The sequence below is a fragment of the Indicator indicator genome, chromosome 11 (assembly GCF_027791375.1).
Source record: "Indicator indicator isolate 239-I01 chromosome 11, UM_Iind_1.1, whole genome shotgun sequence".
NCBI classification, from domain to species: Eukaryota; Metazoa; Chordata; class Aves; order Piciformes; family Indicatoridae; genus Indicator; species Indicator indicator.
The window spans coordinates 31,263,410-31,279,717 of NC_072020.1; the positions used below are offsets into that span (position 1 = coordinate 31,263,410).

A 16,308-nucleotide genomic window follows, 5' to 3' on the forward strand; every position below is an offset into this window, starting at 1 on the left:
ATCTTTATTGATGACCTTGATGAAGACACAGAGTGTGTCAGCAGTGAGCTCACAGATGACAACAAGTCAGGTGTCAGTGTTGATCTGCACCAGGGCAGGGAGGCTCTGCAGAGGGACTTGGATAGATTGGATCCATGGCCAATGTTAACAGAAGGAGCTGCAACAAGGCCAAGTGCCAGGTCCTGCACTTGGGTCATAACAACCCCAAGCAATGCTCTGGGCTTGGGGCAGTGTGGCTGGAAAGCTGCTGGCAGAAAGGGACCTGGGGCTGCTAATGGCCAAGCAGCTGAAGAGGAGCCAGCAGTGTGCCCAGGTGGCCAAGAAAGCCAAAGGCATCCTGGCTGGGATTAGAAATGCTGTGTCCAGCAGGAGCAGGGAGGGGATTGTCCCCTGGGCCACACCTGGAGTGTTGTGTCCAGTTTTGGGCATCTCAATACAAGAGAGATATTTATGTGATTCTGTAACTGAACTTCTGTAGCACTGGAATTTGATTGCAGCATCTTTATGCTTCATTTCTGTGGGGGGAAAAAAATGCAGAGTTGATATTTTCTTGCAAATACAGTGGCAACTTCTTTTTTTTTTTTTTTTTCTTTTAATGTGAAACTAATTTGGACCAATAAGATGGATTTAGAGGAAGGAAGGAAGGAAGGAAGGAAGGAAGGAAGGAAGGAAGGAAGGAAGGAAGGAAGGAAGGAAGGAAGGAAGGAAGGAAGGAAGGAAGGAAGGAAGGAAGGAAGGAAGGAAGGAAGGAAGGAAGGAAGGAAGGAAGGAAGGAAGGAAGGAAGGAAGGAAGGAAGGAAGGAAGGAAGGAAGGAAGGAAGGAAGGAAGGAAGGCAGGAAGGAAGGAAGGAAGGAAGGACGGAAGGAAGGAAGGAAGGAAGGAAGGAAGGGAAAGAAAGGAAGAAAGAAAGAAAGGAAGAAAGGAAGGAAGGAAGAAAGAAAGAGAAGGAAAGAAAGAAAGAAAGAAAGAAAGAAATAAAGAAAGAAAGAAAGGAAAGAAAGAAAGAAAGGAAAGAAAGAAAGAAAGAAGAAAGAAAGAAAGAAAGAAAGAAAGGAAAGAAAGAAGAAAGAAAGAAAGAAAGAAAGGAAGAAGAAAGAAGAAAGAAAGAAAGAAGAAAGAAAGAAAGAAAGAAAGAAAGAAAGAAAGAAAGAAAGAAAGAAAGAAAGAAAGAAAGAAAGAAAGAAAAGAAAGAAAGAAAGAAAGAAAGAAAGAAAGAAAGAAAGAAAGAAAGAAAGAAAGAAAGAAAAGAAAGAAAGAAAGAAAGAAAGAAAGAAAGAAAGAAAGAAAGAAAGAAAGAAAGAAAGAAAGAAAGAAAGAAAGAAAGAAAGAAAGAAAGAAAGAAAGAAAGAAAGAAAGAAAGAAAAAGAAAGAAAAGGGAAAAGAAAAAAGAAAGAAACAACAAAGCTATAAGAAAAGTTACTTGGTTCCCTAACGACACTGACTCACAGCAGTACAGTTAGTAGATCACTTTCCTAGGATGTTGGAGGTTTGAGTCTTGCAATAATTGCTGAACACTGGCCCTGTTGCTCTGATGTGAGTCTCTTTATGGTGTAAGTTCTGTTTTGTTCAGGCAGTGTATTAGGGGCAAAAGGACAGGAAGGGGAATTGGTTTTTTTCTACGGCAGAATGAAAATAACATCCGTTATAGAAATGCCAAAGATTCTTATGTGCAACTTAGCCTCTTTATTTACTTTTAAAAAGAACTAGAAATAAAACAAACCAAGCAGATAGGAAAAAGGCTTTGAGTAACTAAGTATTTTCAGTTCCTTCAGGATTTTGGTGTGTTCTCTCATCTGCACTGTTTAAGAGGTTCCATTTCTACCTTCTTTGAGTTTCAATTTTGATAGCAATCTTTTCCTATGCCACATTCTCTTGCAGTGAGACAACACTTAGCCCAAATTAGTTACCTCATGTTCTGAGGTAATTCAGATGCTGATGATTTTACTGCATATGTGTATCTCTACTCTGTACTTCCAGGACATTCCAGAGGCCTTGAATTTCACAGAATCACAGAATCAATAAGGTTGGAAAAGACCTCAAGGGTCATCAAGTCCAACCTGTCACCCAAGACCTCATGACTGCTAAACCATGGCACCAAGTGCCACATCCAATCCCCTCTTGAACACCTCCAGGGATGGTGACTCCACTGCCTCCCTGGGCAGCACATTCCAAAGGCTAACAACTCTCTCTGTGAAGAATTTTCTCCTCACCTCAAACCTAAACTTCCCCTGGCACATCTTGAGACTGTGTCCTCTTGTTCTGGTGCTGGTTGCCTGTCTGCATCCAATTCTTCAGTAAGGTAATGTTCACCTCAAGTCTTTCAGGTTCCCCAAGCAACTTCTTCCTTCTTTATTTGGATTTCTTACATAAATCAGCAGATCTAAGCTCAAGGGCTCCTGCTCTAAGTGGCACCATTCATTTAGGAGGTCCATAGCAGCTTAATTATAAAAAAGAACAGCCTATGTCTGCTTCAGGCCTCTCCTTTACTTTTGCACTGATATTATTCTGCTTTTCTATTCAGCAACACTGTTTGCAGCATTTTTCCTCTGGATTTTTCATGAACTCATTCTCAGCTGGCAAACTTACTACAACATGGTTTCTTTTCCTTTGAATGCAACAACTTAAGCACTTTCTCACCTGCAACAACCCTCTCATTCTCTTCCACCCCAAAAACATCTTTGTGTTTTTTAACAAGGCTTGCCCAAGACTGCAATCTCAGTGGGGTCTATACTGAGATTCTTACAACTGTTTTGATTCAGAAAGGGTAAATTTTGGATACACAGTGTAATTCTTTGTTGTGGTAAACAGTGCAATATATAAATCTACATCTTCTGGAAGTGTTGTTTCCTGGACACTGTCATTTTCTGAACCATTTTTGCATCATTTCTCTCAATATCTTTGAACATAGTTTCTTTTTCTGAGCATCATTTTAGATTAGTGTTGCTTCTCTGTGAAACCTGTGTGCGGAAATTCTCACCATTTACAGAAAGTTCATTTCACTGAAAGAGGCACATGAGAGCCTGCTTCCAGTCCCTGTTAAAATTAACTCAAGATTACCCTTTAATTTTAGGGACAGGGAGAGGAGCATATAAACTGCACAGGCTCAAAATGGTTACTGCTAGCCATAGTCATGACACCTTGATATTGAAGTTTTGTAATTATAGAGAGAGGAGAAGTCATCACGCTTGGACAGGATCATAGAGGATTGTTGAAAGGATAGTGAACAACCCAGAAACTATGTGTATCACAGTATCAGAGTATATCAGAGGTTGGAAGGGACCTCAAGAGATCATCAGGTCCAACCCCCCTGCCAGAACATGATCACTTAGGCTAGTCCACACAGGAACACATTCATGTTGGTTTTGAAAGTCTCCAGAGAAGGAGACTTGAAAAACATACATGAAAAACAGATTTGAGCTTCTTTAAAAAACAACTTCAAGGCAGTACAGCACTTAAGATGAAATAATGACTGGTTCCTGTTCAGATAATCTGATGGCACATGTGATATTTGAACAGTCAGTGGTTTAGACCACTGAGCAAGGTATTGGTATTGTTATTCAGGTATCTTGCATGAGGAAATGAAAATGGTGTGGAGAAGCTGTGTCCTGGTGCTATGCACAGGGTCAGATGCATCCATAAGAGTGATGCGTGGAAAGCTGGGGATGCTGCATAACCTTCTGTGCAGTGCAAGTGCTGCACTTGGCAGGTGATGGTCTCACACTGTTACAAGGGATTACTACTGTCCCTTTTGCTTTCACATTAAACCCAGACCTGGTTAATTTTGTTCAGATGCATAGCTTGTGGCATGAGAGATCCCACTGTCACCAGGGGACAATCGTGACTCGTGCCTCAGTGGCACCTCCAGCATCAAGAGGGCACAGCTTGTTCTCAGTTTTATCCATGGCCACTTCTGAGACTGCAAGTGCAATTTCTTCTCCTTCATTCTTTTTGTGAATAGTGGCTGAAAGTTCCTTTTTTAGAAACAGTAAACAGCTTAAACTGGCCTTGAATGTTAGAAGCAAGGGGAAAGACCATGAAGCTTCTCCACTCTCTCAGTGCTTAGATCCCTTTATATTTGTGTAAAATACTTTCTGATCCTTTCTGATACTGATAACCTTCCTTTATATATAGTATCTGGTGTACCACAGTGGGTTTTTTTTCCAAGGTCACTTCCAAAGGGGAAACAAATTTCCACAGAATCTACTAATTTCAAGTGATAAGATGAAAATTGTGCAAATAGTAGGCAAATAGTTCTTTAACCCCAAATCATCACATGATAAACAAATTCAGTTCCTCATTTTCAGTGTATTAGGATGTTTTCCAAGCCCCTGAGCTACCACTCCATAATCAACATAGTCTCATATGAAAAAAAAAAAAAAAAAAAGGAAGGAATATGATCTCTTAAAGTCATTTCACACTGGGTTCACAGTATCACAGTATCACAGTACATCAGAGGTTGGAAGGGACCTCAAGAGATCATCAGGTTCAACCCCCCTGCCAGAGCAGCATCACTTAGGGGAGTCTGCACAGGAATGCATCCAGGTGGGGTTTGAAAGTCTCCAGAGAAGGAGACTCCACAACCCCCCTGGGAAGCCTCTTCCAGGGCTCTGTCACCCTCACTGGAAAGAAGTTTCTCCTCATGTGGAGGTGAAATCTTCTAGGTTCAAGTTTGAACCCATTGTTCTTTGGCTTATCACGGTGAACCACCCAAAAGAGCCTGGCCCCCTCCACTTGACACCCACCCCTCAGCTATTGATAGACATTGATCAGATCCCCTCTCAGCCTTCTCTTCTCCAGACTAAACAGCCCCAGGGCTCTCAGTCTCTCTTCACAGGGGAGATACTCAAGTCCCCTAAGCATCCTTATGGCTATCCATTGGATTATCTCCATCAGTCCCCTGTCTTTCTTGAACTGGGGAGCCCAAAGCTGGATGCAGTATTGCAGCTGTGCTCTCATCAGAGCAGAGTAGAGAGGCAGAAGAACTTCCCTAGCCCTGCTGGACACCTTTCTTGATGCATCCCAGGATCCCATTCAAAATGTTCAAAATGTTTAGCTTAAGTTCTTCTCCTCAGACGTTCAGGAATAACAGCTCATTGCTCTAGTTCCTGTGCCTTTCCAGTAGCTCAGTTAGCAGCATCCAGAACATCTGACTACTCAGACATATTGCAACATCAGTAGCAATTCATTTATTGACAACCAATATCCAAAGGATTATCTACCACATTACAAATAGGTTCATCAGGCATGAGACTTAGTAAGGGCATGTGTAGGACTCTAAACCCTCCAAATATTATGCAGTGGTGCAAGTCTAAGTATCAATTGTGAGTAGGTGATGCAGTGATTAAAGCAGCTGTAAACAAACCACCTTTTCAACTCCTTGTTTCTTTTCTACTTCAGACAAGCAGTGAGGGAAAATGTCTCAGTCTGGAGAGGGAAAGAGACTCAGTTCTCTTTGAACATTCCTGTGCTGTGAAATTAGAGGCATAAAGGAGGGCAAAATATCAACAGCCAGGCTGTTTCTTAACAGAATAAAGTGGATGGAACAAAAGAAGGGAGAGTGAGAGGGGGGAAAATGGAGAGAGAGAGAGAGAGAAAGAAGAGGAATGGAATTATATTACCACCCTCCCCCTAGCCCCAAGACAGTTAGGGTCTGTGGAAGGGTGCTGCTGCATCCTTGTTTGTTTGTGCTGTCTGCCCTGGAGGAGGGGAGGAAGAGATCCCAAAGTCCAAGTAAGTCCTTCTCTGAGCAGCCTCCAACATGTGGTTTCTTCAGTAAAGATGTCTTTTCTCCATGAGTTGCAGCAGGCAGAACTCAGGGCATGGTGAGAGGGTTCCTCCTGGTCTGCTGCCTCCAGGCTCCATGGTGATGTCTTTTCTCCTGTGTCTGTCCTTTTCTCTCCTTGTATTTTCTTCTGTTTTTCTCCTCCTGAGCAGGCATAGCTCAGGTCTTTTATACAGTTTTTTAGTCACAGATTTTTTTTTAGGTATGTGTCCAAGTGTTGTCCCCAGGGCTTGTGTATTCCTTGTGTGCTTACAGGGGTCTGGCAGAGGGCAGGGGCCTCCACCTCCTCCTTTGCCTGTCCATACACACAATGCATATCAGGGGCTAATCCATTATCCTTTTCATCATCCTCCCTTTCTGCCATAGCTGATGGGTAGAGATGCTCTTGACTGTGCACATTCCAGAGAGTTATCCAGTGGTGTCTGCCCAGTACACATTTCTGTTGCCTGGGAGCAAAGGTGATTTTATCTTTATTGATTCACATCAAGAGAGTCAAGATTTAGTCTCTTACAGAAGATGTGGACAGGGTTGCATTGACAGATGTTTGACAAGGATGTGGCTCTTGTCTTTGAAAATATCTCTGTTCAGAACTGTAAACCTTTCTCTCAGCTCAATGCTTAAAACCAGGCCATGTTCCCAGGCTCTTAAGTCAGTAGGCTCTATGATTTCTGCATATGAGAACTCAGAGGGGTAGCTTGACCTATACCAATTCCATTTCTACCATTCCAGGTAAATTTTAAATCAACAGAACAGTTTGCAAAGATGAGAAAATTAAACACAGCTGGGTTACAGAAATGGCTCTCCTTTCCTGATGGATGAACTGAACATTTCCATGTATTTTACTGAAGAAACTGCAGATCATACTTACTCCCTCTACTCTGCTCTGGTTAACACCCCACCTGGAGTACTGCATCCAGTTCTGCAACCCCTATTACAGGAAAGATCTGGAGGTGCTGGAACTTGTCCAGAGAAGGGCCACCAGGATGAGCAGAGGGCTGGAGCTCCTCTCCTATGAGGACAGACTGAGAGAGTTGGGGCTGTTCGGTCTGGAGAAGAGAAGGCTCCGAGGTGACCTTCCTGTGGCCTTCCAGTATCTGAAGGGGGCTACAAGAAAGCTGGGGAGGGACTTTTGAGGGTGTCAGGTAATGATAGGACTGGGGGGAATGGAGTAAAACTAGAAATGGGTAGATTCAGGTTGGATGTTAGGAAAAAGTTCTTCCCCATGAGGGTGGTGAGACACTGGCACAGGTTGCCCAGGGAGGTGGTGGAAGCCTCATCCCTGGAGGTTTTTGCAGCCAGGCTGGACATGGCTCTGAGCAACCTGCTGTAGTGTGAGGTGTCCCTGCCTATGGCAGGGGTTTGATACTGGATGATCCTCAAGGTTCCTTCCAATCTTAACAATTCTGTGATACTTCCTTTGGAGACACCAATCTATGTGCTCTGCTCTCCAGTGAGCATCCCTAGAAAACACCAAATGTCAGCTGCACACCCTCAGCACGGATAGCAGGTTCAGTTCTGCCAGGTAAACAAACACCTTCAGTTCCCAGCAAGAAACTCCAGGATGACACTGTGTGTTGTTACAACACGCTGGCAATGCCTCCTCACTGCTAATGTCTTCATTGTTCTGGTTTCCATCAGCAAGTGCTGCTTCTCTTGCAGCATTTTGGTGCACATAAACCCTCACACTTGGGATGTAAATATCAGAACACTACAATGTAGCTTTCTTAGTTCCACCAGTCCTGTGTCCAGGTAGTCACTGCACAACCAATAACAAAAATAAAGCTGGTAAAAAAGAATGTAATAGTTTTTCACTGAAAAACAAACAAACAAAAAAACCCACAATAAAACCCCACCAAGTTTTATCAAAATCAACACAACTCAAGGGTGGGAAAAGGCATAGTTCATTACAAGTTTGACTCAGCTTCATCTACCGCATTTAACTTCTTGTTGTACATAAAATACTTGGAATGTGAATTTATGATTCCAGATAAATATCAAGAAGCATAGTAGACTAGCTGGTATTTCCTTCTGAGGAAAAGATACAGATGTCTCCTTCCTTCTGCTGGAGTTTCATTTTGAACTCTGCTAAACATTCTTCTCCTCTGCAATAATTCACCTATTACCATTGCACTGCCTGTAAGGTGCTCTGTGCTGATAGATGAGCAGTAACAGTATTGTTACTATCTGACAAAGTCCTTCTTAGTCCTTAGGGTTCAGGTAGATGCAGATGAGATTTGGATTAGAAAAACAAAAATAGGAATATATATAAAGAGGAATTTCTAATGGAAGAGTAAAATTTCTAATAGAGGAGCAAATATCTCTCTGGGAATACTCAAAACCCTTCTGAATGCATTCCTTGTGAACTGCTCTAGGTGATCCTGCTCTGGCAGAGGGGTTGGACTGGATGGTCATTCGAGGTCCCTTCCTGCCCCTAACATTCTGTGAAATGCTTAATATTTTTTCTTTTTCCCCACCATCCAGGGTCCTAGGAGTCCAATTCACCATGTGAATTATTTTTGGGTTTGCCTTTTTTGGTGCTTTGTTGTGGGGGGGTTTTGGTTGGTTGGTTTTGGTTTGGTTTTGCTTGTATGTTTGTTTATTTGATGTGTGTATGTGGTTTGTTGGGTTTTGGTTGGTTGATTGGCTGGTCCTTTTGTGGGTTTTTTGTTTGCCCTTTTTTTTTGTTTGGGGTTTTTTGTTTGTTTTGGTTTGGGTTTTTACAATTCATTTCCCACTGACACTGTCTGACTTTTTAGTCTGCTTTGGTCTAGGAAGAGATGTTTGGGCTGGTCATGCAAAAGTTGTAGTCATTGTTCTAGTATTGACCTAACGTGCTAAATGTCAGTGAAGTTTGGGTTCAAGATCATTTAACTCCAAGTCTCTTTAAAAGACTTTCTGATGTGTGTTTATCAATAAGACAAGGAGGTGGTTTGAGCATTCACGTGCCCAGGTTGTGCTTAAATGTCTCTGCACTGAATTACATTATAATTCAACTCTTTTTGTAGCTACAAATACTGTGTACAGTAAAGCATTTTCACTGTCTGACTAAACATTATTACAAATGCAAAGTGAAAGTTTGATATCGTAGCTGCTAAAAAGCCAAAACCATTCTACAAAATGCTTAGAGTATTTGAAGTACCTCAGTAACTCAGCTCAAGGCTGAGTCCACAGACCTAGGTGCTTCAAATACTGTTTTGTACTCTGAATTTATAAGTTACCCAATTTTATGAATGCATTTTCTTGTAAGATTAGACTTTATGTGAAGTGATTTGCCCAATTAAATCAATTATAGACCTTGCAGTGATGGATCCTTAACTTATCAGCCCATACTTGTAGCTTATTATGCAATAGCTCTAAGTTTTACTCTACTACTGAAAATTCCCTGGAATACACAGTACTTTCCTAGTCAAGACTGGGAAAAGCTGCTAGTACCAGTCAGCTTGTTTGGTCTTTTTATTCACCTAGATCTGGGTAAATCTGAACCTCACATGACTGATACAACCAATTACACTGAGATTTTCAACAAGAGCTTTAATATTTGGAAGCTGCATTATAAAATCATTCTGGTCTCAACCAGATTCAAAGGGCAGTAACTGGTTATGGCCCTTTAGGCTGAGTGCCTCCAAAAAGAAGCCACAGAGTTGAGCCCTCCAGTGTCCAGAGTGCCCAGCCCAGTGGGTTGGACACAGGCAATAGTGCCTTGCTACTCATAAACCCTGCACCCTTACCAATCTGGCTGCAAAGTTATTGTCTCTCCCTTTCTTCCCTCTCTGCTCCTGTGGGAGAAAGAATCTCTCTTATCTGGTAACAATGGGGGAGTATCAGAGGTCTCTTTGGCCTGGGTAACTCTTTTTCTTTTTCCTGCACAATCTTGGCCTGTTTAGGCCTAATGCCAGGGTAAAAAGGAGGGGCAGTTCAGGTCTGGCCAGCCTGAAACCAGCCTAACAATGGGGTGGGGGGAAGGAGGGGGAAGAAAGAGCCATAGGGATTTTGGTGAACCCCAGGTGGGGAGAAGGGAAGCATTGGGGTTTTTTTGGTCTGCTGTAAAGGAAGTTTGCTATGCTTTGCTATGCTCACCACTCTGCTCTGCAGTTTGTGTAGTATAGGAATTGCTTTTCCATTTAAACTTTCCATTCCTACCCAATCCATTTGCGTGAGCATTATTCTTTTGCCCCTTTTGGAGCAATCTGTCCCGCTCTAAACTAGGACATTGCTAAAACAGGTTGAACTCTAACTAAACTCACTTGCTTCCAAATGTGCTGGCAGAAAGCTAAGTGTTTTCGTTTGCTGTTATTTAATCATTCAGGTAATCCTAACTATTAATGTGGTCATGTTCTCTGTAACAGTAATCAGTGTGACCATAGAATGAGGCTTGTCCTGTTAAGTTGCCAATGTAGCAACTGTGGAATCAAACCCAAATGTGGTAAATCCTTTCATCCAGAAGAATTATGATTTGTTCTCCATTTGATAGAGTATCTATGTGAGTCACTTGTTTAATTATTACTGCTTCTTTAATTGCCAGGGATTTTTTTTCTTTTTTTTCCTTCCTTTTTAATTAATAATTAATTCAATATTTAAAACTAGAATAGTGGTTGGCTGTTCTCAGTTGCACAAAAAGTCAGATAGCTATTCTCTTCATGGTGATGATGAAGGCTTGCAGGAACTATCTGCACTTTGAGAAGAACTGTTACAACTTGCAAAGCAGAGTGATGAGTTCTATAGCAGGCAGAGCAACAACATTAAAGCAAAAGCCCTTTTGTCACTTTTGGCTAAATAAGATGACAGTGAGAGTTACCAAGGGAGAGTTGAGTTTAGCTGTAACATGGTCTCATTTCAAACAGTCAGACAAAATGCGTGCATCAATTACGAAGCACAGAATTATATAAGAGCCTTTCCCTCTAATTATCTCAGCTGTAAAGCTCTCTCATAGGGTGTTTAACAAACCTGTCTCTCTGTACCAGATAGTATGTGATATAAATTTATTCTATTTCTGAGGTCATAACTTCTGGGTGTCAGGTCATTAAAGCAGAGCAATGGTGTGTAAGGCTGTGACTGAAGGTGTAGTTAGCATGGTTCTAGTTCAGCTTGCACTTAAACATATGCCACGATACACAGACCAATGGGTTTCTATCATTCATTACAACTTATCTACCATAAGTTCAAGGATAAGCAAAAGTGCTATCTTCCAGTTCATAGATTCCTAATAAATTAGTCTACATAAATCCTTTCCATCCTGGATTTTAAGATCTAGCCTAATTATAGCTGAAGATCACAAAATTAAATGGGAAACGGAACAGTGGAACATGTTGCCTGGGGCAGGGGGTGGGGGAGTAGGGGTAGTAGGGGGTGAGGGTGGTTGGAGTCTCCCTCTCTGGAGATATTCAAAACCAATCTGGGTGTGTTTCAGTGTGATCTGCTCTAGCTGATCCTGCTCTGGCAGGAGGGTTGGACTGGATGATCTCTTGAGGTCCCTTCCAGCCCCTAACATTCTGTGATCCTCTGATTCTGTGGTCACACTAAAGACTGAATGGTATCAATTTCACCATCAGTTCTCCTTTACTGGCAGAGTAGAGGGGGAGGAAAACCTCCTTGGATCTGCTGGACACACTCCTCTTAATGCACCCCAGGACCCTGTTGGCCTCCTTGGCCACACGAGCACCTTGCTGATGGTGTGTGACCTGCAGTTCTTACACTGTGATGCTGTCATTAACCTGCACTGCATGCATGGAGTTTTAATTCCTTTTGGCAGGGGGGATTTGGTTTTGTGTTGACAGAGGGAGCAGCACGTCGGTGCATGAATGGTAATGATTCTTATTCCCTTGTTAGGCAAAAAAAAAAAAAGACAGGCTAAGTCAAGCCCTGCTCTGAACCAGAATGAATATTAAAATCATATTATTTGGTAAATGAGAGAAGTCTGGTTTAATATAACAATCATTCACTGAAAGACTTTAATTAGATTTAAGCAAAAGCCATCTGAAGCAAAGTCTTAAGAGTGAACTGATTGTGGTAATAAACCTGACGATTTGTTTTCAGAACACTGAAATCTTGGCAGTATCATCCCCAGTGTATTACACCTTGTGTAAATAAAGTGTAACAGAGCTGCAGCTGTTGGAATTTCATGGATGCAGAACTCCTGAGACAGTTAAGGCTGGAAGAGGCTGATTTTTCCTGTGTTTCCCTTCATGAATTATGTCCCTCCTTTCCCCATTCATGAATAATATATCCCTGTGTGGGGATTAGGCATATCAGCCTGAGTTTTCCATTAAAATAGTTCATTTTCTTTCTCTTTAAATTTATGAATATTTATCGAGGGATTCTGGTTTAGGTAATTCTATTTTCCCTTAATACATACACATGAATCCACATGCACATAATTCTGAACAATGAGAGCTATCTGTCTTGGGACTAGCCTGCTCCTAAGCTCCTGCTAGCAAGCTGTAAGGTAAATATACCTTAATAAGCAAGTGGCATCAAATAGTGTGTTTTTTCCCCTCAATATGAAATGTAGACAGGTTCCTCCCATTAAAATTTTATTTATTTATTTATTTATTTATTTATTTCCAAGGTAAGGAAACACAGGCAAAAAAACTGCATGAGAACTGGAAAGGTTCTCCACACTAATTTTAACAGGCCATAAAGTCCTAGAACCGTTGCTGTGAGATGAAAATGAGAGCTTAAGGCAGATGAAAACAGACACCAGCAAGAGAGGAAAATGAGCTTTTAGGCTGCAAGGTTTGCCGAAGTTTCTAATTCAAATTACATCATTGCTTTTTATTGATTCATGTGGATGTCAATATACTATTCTCAACTTTTTTGTAGATGGTGTTTGCATTTTACAATCACTGAAAAATTATGAGGTGCAGTAAGGTGTAACAAGATGGTGAATCTTTGATGTGCCTGTTTCATATAGGAGAAATATAGCGGGGCTCTGGAAGACAGCTAACTGTTTTGGGTTTGGTTTTTCATGTTTGTTTTTTGTTTTGGTTTGGTTTGGGTTTTTTTTTTTTTGTTTGTTTGTTTGTTTGGGTTTTTTTGGTTGGTTTTTTTTAGGGGGGAAGGTTTTGCCTCAAAAAGAAAAGAAAGAAAGAAAGGACAAACAATTCTATATAGCCCCAGAATTTTCTATGACTCTACAAAGGATTCCCTTGGAAAACTATATAAAAGAAGTTACTTCTAGTGTTGATAAAGGTCAACTTATTGAAAGCATAAAGACATAAGCTTTTTGTGTCTGTTCAGACTACAGAGCAGTCTGAGTGCTGGCAGTGAGGGTGACAGAGCACTGGAACAGGCTGCCCAGAGAGGTTGTGGAGTCTCCTTCTCTGGAGACTTCTAAAACCCACCTGGATGCATTCCTGTGCAGACTACCCTGGGTGATCCCTCTTTGGCAGGGTGGTTGGACCCAATGGTCTCCGGAGGTCCCTTTTGACCTCTAATGCTGTGATCCTGTGATAACATTCTCCAAAGCATCTATATTTGTCACTAATCTTTGCTCCTTTGGTCATTTTAATGTGTGAACATCCATTTCAGAGGCAGCTATCATAAATTATTGCTTGAGGATGCAGCAACACAAGCTCTATCTATTCATGAGGAACCACTGTATGAAGGTGCTGTTAGTCCTGATTTCATTTCAGACTAATTGTGTAAGGACAGAAGTTGCCTTGTTGTCTGCAAGCAGTTGGGACTTTGCCCTTAAACATATATCCAGTTGTGCCTGCCTTTGAAGCTAAAGGAAGTATTTTGTTAAATGATGTGGAATTCAGACTGTAATTCATATTTTGCTTTTGTGTTCTCCTGCAGATAGTAACTTCATCCTTGCAAATGCTCAGGTGGCTAAGGGATTCCCTATTGTTTATTGCTCAGATGGCTTCTGTGAGCTTGCTGGATTTGCACGAACCGAAGTCATGCAGAAGTCATGCAGCTGTAAATTTTTACTTGGTGCTGAAACAAATGAGCAGATGATTCTTCAGATCGAGAAATCTTTGGAGGAAAAGGTAGAATTCAAAGGAGAAATCATGTTCTACAAGAAGAATGGTAAGCAGCTTTTCTTGCCTGTTTTCCTAGTCCCAAAGAATGAAACTTAGCGTTTGTGTATATAATGGAGGGGATGTAGGTCCCTGTAATGATTTTGTATGGCAGTAATCAGACCTACAGAAATAGTAAAGGCAGTTGGCTACACATTAAGACTATGTTGATATCAGTGTTACTGATTTTATATTACTAGTTACAAGGTTACACAGGAGACAATTTGGGTACTGTACTGCATTGTGAGACACTGTTACCTACACTCGGTGACCCTGCAGGTTCTGCTGGTTGTTATATGATAAGTTCTTACCTCTTATGGCTGAAATTGGAATAAAAAATGAATGCACATCATAAGTAGGCAGCGGTTATGTAAAATTTTCAGTCTCATCAATAAAATGCTCTGAACTTTGATCCAAGTGACCCATTCTCCACACTTTCATCTCTATCTCTATCTCTATCTCTATCTCTATCTCTATCTCTATCTCTATCTCTATCTCTATCTCTATCTCTATCTCTATCTCTATCTCTATCTCTATCTCTATCTCTATCTATCTCTATCTCTATCTCTATCTCTATCTCTATCTCTATCTCTATCTCTATCTCTATCTCTATCTCTATCATCATCTCTATCTCTATCTCATCTCTATCTATCATCTCTATCTCTATCATCTCAATATGTCTGTCTATATCATCTCTATATCTATATATCTCTATCTATCTCTGTCTCCTCTATCTCTATCTCTCCCTATATCATCTCTATCTGTATCTCCATCTGTATCTCTATCTCTCTCTCCCTATCTCAATCTGTATCTCTCTCTGTCTCTGACTCTATATATATCTCTCATCTCTATCTGTATCTCTCTCTCTGTCACTCTCCTCTATCTGTATCTCTATCTGTATCTCTGTCTCTCTTTTATCTGTATCTCTATCTCTCCCTATATCATCTCTATCTGTATCTCTCTATCTTTCTTTATATCTCTATCTATATAGATAGAGATATAGATACAGATATATACATTAAACCCACTATGTATAAATACAATAATAATGATTTTCCAAAAGTATGTAGGTGCTCTAAGTAAAATTTACATTTAAGTATGTATTGTCACATTAAAAAAAAATTAATTCTGGTGAATTTAAAAAAAAAAATTGGTGAATTTCAATCTTTCACTCCTGTGGTAAGGCTTCCTGCAAGAACACTTTACATCTTCTTTCCTGTCTATCAAGCTCCTTTAGTGTGTGCCTATTCTGGAAGTGTTTTCACTGCCATCATTCATGTGATCTTCCCACAGGTGATTCTAAGTGTGAGATACTAACAGGATTGCTGAAGGAGCCTTCATATGGGCTTAATGATCCATGAGCTCAAGGCATCCATGGGTGCCTCTTGACTATCAGCTTCTGTATTATCATATGGCTAGGATTTCTAGGCAGATGTTTGGGCCACATATTCCTCATAGATCCTGCTTACATAGAATCATAAAATTGTTAGGCTTGGAAGGGAGCTCAAGCATCATCCAGTTCCAGACCCCTGCCATGGCTAGGGACACCTCGCACTACCTCAGGTTGCTCTCAGCCACAACCAGCCTGGCTGCAAAAAGCCTCCAGGGATGAGGCTTCCACCACCTCCCTGGGCAACCTGTTTCAGTGTCTTACCACCTTCATGGTGAAGAACTTCTTCCTAACATCCAACCTGAATCTACCCATTTCTAGTTTTGCTCCATTCCCCCCAGTTCTGACATCCTAAAAAGTCCCTCCGCAGCTTTCTTGTAGCCCCCTTCAGATCCTGGAGGCCACAAGAAGGTCACCTCGGAGCCTTCTCTTTTCCAGAATGAACAACCCTAACTCTCTCAGTCTGTCTCCATAGAAGAGGAGCTCCAGCCCTCTGCTCATCCTCGTGACCCTTCTCTGGACACCTTCCAGCACATCCAGATCCTTCTTGTAATAGAAGCTCCAGAACTGGATGCAGTACTCCAGGTGGGGTCTCAGCAGAGTGGAGTAGAGAGGGAGAATCACCTCCCCGGTTCTGGCCACATTTCTCTTGATGCAGCCCAGGCTCTGGTTGGCTCTCTGGGCTGCAAGTGCTCACTGCTGGCTCTTGTTGAGCTTCTTGTCCACCAGCACCCTCAAGTCCCTCTCCTCAGGGTTGCTCTCAAGCCAGTCCCTGCCCAGCCTGGATTTGTGCTTGAGATTGCCCCAACCCAGATGCAGAACCTTGCACTTGGTCTGGTTGAACCTCATGATGTTAGCTTTATATATCTTTACATAAGAATAAGAATAAGAATAAGAATAAGAATAAGAATAAGAATAAGAATAAGAATAAGAATAAGAATAAGAATAAGAAAAAGACAAAGAAGAAGAAGAAGATGAAGAAGAAGAAGAAGAGGAAGAAAAGAAGAAGAAGAAGAGGAAGGAAGAGGAAGAAGATTAAAAAGAAGGAGGATCTTTGAGAAATAATATTATTGTAATATTATAATTCTATTAATATATAATAATAATTGTATTC

At 41.3% G+C, this 16,308-nt stretch overlaps 1 protein-coding gene across 1 annotated transcript in view; it reads left to right on the forward strand.

Annotated features, from left to right (window-relative positions):
- KCNH8 (potassium voltage-gated channel subfamily H member 8) overlaps positions 1–16,308 on the forward strand; it is a 247,748-nt gene that overhangs the window by 75,044 nt on the left and 156,396 nt on the right. Inside the window, exon 2 of the mRNA XM_054384755.1 lies at positions 13,581–13,814. Coding sequence (XP_054240730.1) covers positions 13,581–13,814 — 234 coding nt within the window. The remainder of the gene's footprint in view (positions 1–13,580; positions 13,815–16,308) is intronic.